The 6,643-nt window shown below is 34.7% G+C and overlaps 1 protein-coding gene across 2 annotated transcripts; it reads right to left on the reverse strand.

Moving 5' to 3' along the window:
• Positions 1 to 1,003: 1,003 nt before the first annotated feature.
• On the reverse strand, positions 1,004 to 3,780 carry LOC120187805 (eukaryotic translation initiation factor 3 subunit E). Of its 2 annotated transcripts, XM_039191429.1 has the most exons (7): positions 3,376 to 3,779; positions 3,053 to 3,280; positions 2,823 to 2,944; positions 2,172 to 2,391; positions 1,858 to 2,000; positions 1,437 to 1,574; positions 1,004 to 1,349 (listed from the first exon to the last, which is right to left on the reverse strand). In XM_039191429.1, the coding sequence occupies exons 1-7, from the start codon at positions 3,736 to 3,738 to the stop codon at positions 1,250 to 1,252; spliced, it is 1,314 nt and encodes a 437-aa protein (XP_039047360.1). In that variant the 5' UTR covers positions 3,739 to 3,779; the 3' UTR covers positions 1,004 to 1,249. The 2 variants fall into 2 exon arrangements, with proteins under 2 accessions (XP_039047360.1, XP_039047364.1); XM_039191433.1 differs by lacking the exon at positions 1,004 to 1,349 and having other exon boundaries at positions 1,452 to 1,574; positions 1,854 to 2,000; positions 3,376 to 3,780.
• Between the last annotated feature and the right edge of the window lie 2,863 nt (positions 3,781 to 6,643).

A 6,643-nucleotide genomic window follows, 5' to 3' on the forward strand; every position in this document is an offset into this window, starting at 1 on the left:
ATCACGGTCATTAAAGTGTGAACAGATATCTTTTAAAGTATTAGAGTTAAAAAGTTATATTATCATCACTAATATTGTAACATATTATAAATTATAATATCCTAAAATCAATAATTAATTTTAATGATAATTTAATCTAAATATTAATTTTTTCAATAATGATACAGTGATTAGGTGTTGAACTTGTTAAAAGTCATAAACCCAACTATTGAATAAGCTTTGTTTCTTGTGAGATTTTTTGGTTTAATTTATCTATTAAATTGTTCAATAGTACGGTTGATCATGGGTAAAAGAAGTTCAAATTTTAACCAAAACCCAACAAAGATGAATTCAAATTTACATCCAGCAAAAGTTTAAAAGTGACAGTATAATCTAAAATTAAAAAATACCGAGACGCAACTGGAAATATGATTAGAAAATATAACATTTTAAGTTTATCACAACTTAAAATGTAAGGTTCTTCAAAACATTTTTTACTAGAACTTAAAATGTTATAAAGAAAGTAACATTTTTTTTGCTAACAAAAAATATTAGAAAAAAGATACCATTTTAGATTATAATAAAAATATTATAAAGAATGTTATATGTTAAGGCTTTTGATCACATTTTCAATTGCGTTTCATTTCATATAGATTAACGGTTCAAGTACCAACAACTGCAACATGATAATTGAGAATTCATTATCAAATGGTTAAGAATATTTAAAACATATACTACTTTATAATCATTCTAATTTAATTAAAAAATAGTCTCTATTTCCGCTGTTTTTTTAGTCTGAAATTCTAATTTGTACCATAAAACTTCCCCTAAATTAATCTAATTGCACCCACAAAAAAATTCCAAACCATAAACCACCAAGCACCACTTGAACCCGAATCAAGTCTAATTACCACCTTATTAGCTTATAACATCCAAAATCGGGACAAAACATTTCTCCATGCATGCATGCATGCATGTATAAGGTGTCTAACTTTAAACATTTCCATACTTTCAAAAAAAAAAATTTTGATAGAAGTTAGGCCTCATTAAAACCCCTTTCATATCCTTCATGTTATATCAGTAACATGAAGGAAATCAGAAGGAGGACAAGAGCACCTCTGAATTTTATTACCCTGAAACATAACGTACAACCAATTCGTAGTCATAGATTGAAAAGAGTACCAATCAAAACTATAATCACTCTTAAATTAGTCTCTAGGAAATAAACAGTCAAAAAGTGCAATAAATTTCGATGAGCTTCGTTTCCAACTTATCGAGCAGGCTGTGCCTGTGCATGCTCAAGAAGCTGGTTGACTAGCTTGTAAGTCCGTCCTTGGAGAGCCTTGGTGTGGTCTATCAACTGCTCATAACTGGAGAAATCCAACAACAAAATCAAATGTAACTAAGTGGAGGAATGAATGGAGTTTATTGTTAACATCGATGTACAAAAATCTTACACGTTGGGCTGATTAGGCTCCATAATAACGGTTCCCATCTCGGTATCAATCTTGGCATCGAGCTTTGAGTTTCGGATTAGATTCACAATCCATCTCTCTCCCTCCTCATAATTTAAATTCAACTTCTCAGAAAGCACCCTTGGAACACATGAAAAATCCATTTAACGTCGGCTCAAAAACAACTAAAACTACAGAAAATATATAAGCAGAAATTCCCTCTCATCGGAGAATCTCATAAATTTTATATTCTTTTAGTGACAGTGTGTGAATAAGTTGAGAAGGCCAATGGGAACTGGCAAATAGGAATCAAATGAATACATGCTTCCAATGTCATTCAGTCATAATGCAACCGTAATTTTAATATGCAAGTCAATTGTCCACAAAAGAAGCTAGCTATTAGTTCGACAAAGAAGGAACTTACCCCATTTGAATACGCTGATGAACTCTGCAGTATGTCTCGAAGATAAATAGACGGGCATTCTCAAGAAACTCATCTTTCAATGGCACAGTTGAAAAGTTACTTTCTTCAATTCTTTTACCGAGGAAGGGATCATTCAATATCACCTACACCAAAAGCGGGAAAAACATGACGTAAACATAGTGTTTGAAATTCAGAAATCAAACATACAGCTAAAATATTTCAGCACATCATGATTGTAGGAAGCATCAGCAATTGAGACAGTGAGGAACTTAACAAAATCTTCTGTTGATATAGGATACTATAATCAAACTTACTTCTTCACACTCCATCATCTTCTTCTGTGCTCCATCAAATTCATAGTTGACATAAACACATGCCAAGAACTCTGTGATGGGATCTTTGTAAGAGCATTGATCTTGCTGGATAACTTTGATAAATTCTTTGAATTGAGGTCTTCTCCTTTTGTTGACAATAAAAGCAGTGGCTAGGTATCTTAACAGATGCGGAGCACTGGTTTGAATGGCATTTAGATACCTGGAAAGAAGTGAAACCACCATATAAGATAAAGCAAATAAAAAGGTTGGATAACAATATGTAAACCCAGAGAAAACAATAACGCATGAACAAAAAGGAGTAAAATTATCTAGCCACATAGAAAATTGTTATGTTTAATTCCAACAACAATCTCCATTAGGAAACAAATCTCCAAAGCAGTCTGGCCGACTTCTGACCTACTATAACCATGAAAATTTGACCAAATGTATAGCAAATCATATGGCAGGTTGTATATTAAACAATGATTGAAGGAATTTCATAAAGTATCTAAACATGTTTTACTCCAGCAGAATCCAAAATTGAAGCATAAAAATACAAAGAAATGCACAAAGAACAGATAAGCTTAAAACCATAATGTCACAAACTACAAAAATAATGAGATCTTAGGGTTAGTTATTGAAGTGACATACTTGTCTTGATTAAACAGGTCAATGATCTGAGTTCTTCCATTGTCATGGTTGAAAAAGATGAAGAGGCTCCAATGCATAAGCCATATTCTACTCTGAACTTGGTTCAAAGGCGATGAGAAACTCTGCAGCAAGAAGACAAACACCAAATGCAAACAAATGGGTCAATGAATCAAGGGAAATCAAATGTTCAAAATAAAAACAGTATAATCAATCATTATTATAATGGAAACCTTGGAATCGATTATTTCTTTCAAACGATTAAGTTCTTCAAGAGCAATATCCCAGTTTTGCATCAGTATCTCAGCTGCCAGCTTCCCCCACAAAGCGCTCAAACTCCTTTCGCTGTTAGTACATAAAGCCCTGTACTGATACAAATAATCAGCAGCACCCGAGTAGTTTCCACATTCAAACTGGAATTTTGCATATTGATACAATGCCTCTATCTGATCTGGACCAATCTGTAAAAGTAATCTTCTTCCCCATTAAAATTATTCTAAACATAACCCTAAATTCAACGAAAAAACGCCACCAAAATTAGAAGAAAAAAACAGACCCGGTAACGGTCATTGAGCATCTGGAGATTATACTGTTTATCAGCACGCAATTCCAGGACATCGTTAGGGTTCTGCAGGAAAGTGACGATAGGGGCGGCGGCGTCTTCCAAAGCCTTAAGACGAGCGACGACCTCGACTCTCCTGTCGATCATGTCCTGGGGGACATCATCGGTGTGGTAGAGGCTCTTGTGGATGTCCATGGCGTAGTCGACCATGTTCGTCTTGTTCAACAGCTCGATCTTCGCTTTCAAGATCTGCTCATCTGGGTATAGCTGACGCTCTTGCAAGAACTCCAACAACGGAAACACCAAATGCCTATCGAGATTCGGAGCGATCCGTGGGGTTAAGTCGTAGGTTGCCATTGGCTCCAACAGTGTCTTCGTCTCGATGTACAGTTAGGGTTTAATTCCAACAAACTAAAACGCTAGTAGTGAATAAAAGGATGTAGAGATTAGGTTTTATGAGTTTTCAGGAATGTCATAATTACCCTTACAGTTTTTAGAATATCACTCACGTACTATCATATGGATCAGAGCTAGGGATGGTAAACGGGTACAGTTTCGTAAATTCCGCATCGTATCCGTTCTATTTGGAGCGGGGATGGGTATAATTTTAACGGGTAGTTGGCGGGTGTGGATTTATAAAGTGGTACCCGTCGTGGATGGTGGGCGGGTAATGGGTTTGAGACATTACCCGCCCCGCATCCGCCCGCCCAGCTAAATATCTATTAAATTTTGGACCATTATGAATTTAAGTGTAATTTTAGAGACTAATTTATAAATTTTAATATTATATAATATATAACATATGATTTAACCAAATATTATGGATATTTAGTCTTTAATCTGGTATTTAATTAGAGAAATATTCGGCTCTTTGATTAAACTCATAATCTCACTAACCACGTCACTTTTCATGTTCTTTAGCCCATGCTGCCCATCCAAATACAAATTAGCCGTACTATAAGCATTAACATCAAAAGAAGCAGTTTTCATGTTCTTTAGCCCCTCAAAACCCATATTAGGCGCACTATGAGCATTAACATCGAAAGCAACACAACAATCCAACTATGTGACTACATGCTCCCTACAATATGTCTTCATAACATTCTTAGAGTCACTCCTCTGACAAATTGAAGCATGCGTTGCTACCCATCACGAATATCTGGGAACCAACATCCCATTAGTTTGTGTCATGCGGGTCTAGATAGGTATGTCGCTAGTGGGTGTGGGGATGGATTTGAAAATGTACCCGCGTAGGCGGGTGTGGATTTAAAAATTTGTACCCATCATGGGTGGTGGGCGGGTGGTGGATTGAAAAATATTAGGTGGCTATGGAGATGAGAGAGGGGGTATCCGCACCCGACCCGCCCGTTTGCCATCCCTAATCAAAGCTAGGCATATAAACTAACCGAAGGTTTAGCAGATCGCTAGGTGGGAAGATCGTGTATTTATTAAATGTACAAATATAAATAAGATTTTATGTTTCGTTTAATTAAGTAAATAAACACGAATAAAGGGCTTGTTCGTTCTTTTACGTTCGATAATTTATTTGATTATGTTTCATTCATTTATGTTTGTTTATGTTCGTTCGTTTATATTCATCTCAATCTCTAAATACGCTTGAAATTTTAAGACCTAACAAATTTTAATCTTGAGCCCATTAATATTTTAAAACTCAATTAATTTTAAACCCAAATAAAAAAAATTCAAATCAATTAAATAAAATATAAATCCTAAATTATTTGGAAAAAAAGAAATTATTCTCAAATATGAACCCAATTAATTTTAGAGAAAACAACATCAGTGACCGAAAATACCTTATAATATATGATTTTAACCAATTATTTTTGGATTTGCGAAAATGACCAACAAATTCGCAACGCGAACTCCAATTTCGCAACCTAGTTTCCAAATTCGCAACGCGAATATGTAAATCGCAACGCGAATTTGTAAATCGCAACACTGATGTCAAATTCGCAACACAAAAGTCAAATTCGCAACGCGAATTTGTAAATCGCAACACAGAAGTCAAATTCGCAACACTGAATTTCAAATTCGCAACTGAATTTCAAATTCGCAACTGAATTTCAAATTCACAACTCGATTTTCAAATTCGCAACTCGATTTTCGAATTCGCAACACGAATTTAATTTCGCAACAGGTTTTAGTTTCGCAACACAAATATTTTGGGTATATAACTACGCAGCAGCAACAACTCATAACCTAAATCCCTAAATCCAACTCATTCCATCTCCATCTATCACTCTCTCGGCGACATCCGTTCCTATATCCAACGCCATCCTTCCCCATCTCTATTTTTTTTACATAATTTTATTCTATATAATTTTTCAATGATTTCTCTCCCAAATTATCAACTATCAACTTAATAAAGGTATGTTTTTCTCTAAGTTAGTGATGATATGTAGTTTATAGCTCGTTTGTTTAGTAAATTAATTTACAATTTGTAGAATGAAATTATCTAATGTTGATCATGTTTGGATATATTTGTGTTTTGGAGGGTCATGGGAGAATGTTCATGGTGTTTTACAATATATGCCTTTACCCATGAATCTTCAACTAAAACTGTCATTAAAAAAGTTAACTTATGAAACTCTAATGTTACGTGTTGCAAAGAAATTGAATTTAGAGCCTCTAAGTGGATTTAGGATATCTTATCAGAGAAAAGGTAAAGTTTATTTGTTAACCGACAATGAAGATGTTGAACGATTCATTGCTTACATTAGTGTTTCGCAAGAAGATGATGTTACATTGTATGTTGTTGAACCTATAAGTAGTGAAGTTGGGTCAGTAGCGGTAGTAATCAACTAAGTTTCTTCAACCCCAGTTTATGGTGCTCACAATGTACAACGTTGTTATCAATCTCAAAATTTAATGGTTCCACCACAATTTCATCACCAAGAAAATTTTGTTTCAACACATTTCCAATACCAAACACAATCTCAAACCCACAACATTTTCCTAATCCAAATCCCAATCAACTTTCAGCACCAAATTCTATTTTCGTATTGACCAGTTAGACGATTATGAGCCAACAGAAAAAATTGTGAGTGCTAGTCAGTATTCGAAATTTGATCTTGGTCAATACCCGGACTTTGATCTTCATCAATACTCGGATTTTGATGATGTTTCAGAAGAAGAAACAGACCCTGCATGTAATGATTTGATATTGGTCAATACCCGAATTTTGATGATGAAACAGCCGCTGCCGAGGAAGATGTTGTTGATGATAATGAGGAGGAAGTTA

This window comes from Hibiscus syriacus, unplaced genomic scaffold (genome assembly GCF_006381635.1).
Source record: "Hibiscus syriacus cultivar Baekdansim isolate YM2019G1 unplaced genomic scaffold, ASM638163v2 tig00004041_pilon, whole genome shotgun sequence".
Classification (NCBI taxonomy): Eukaryota; Viridiplantae; Streptophyta; class Magnoliopsida; order Malvales; family Malvaceae; genus Hibiscus; species Hibiscus syriacus.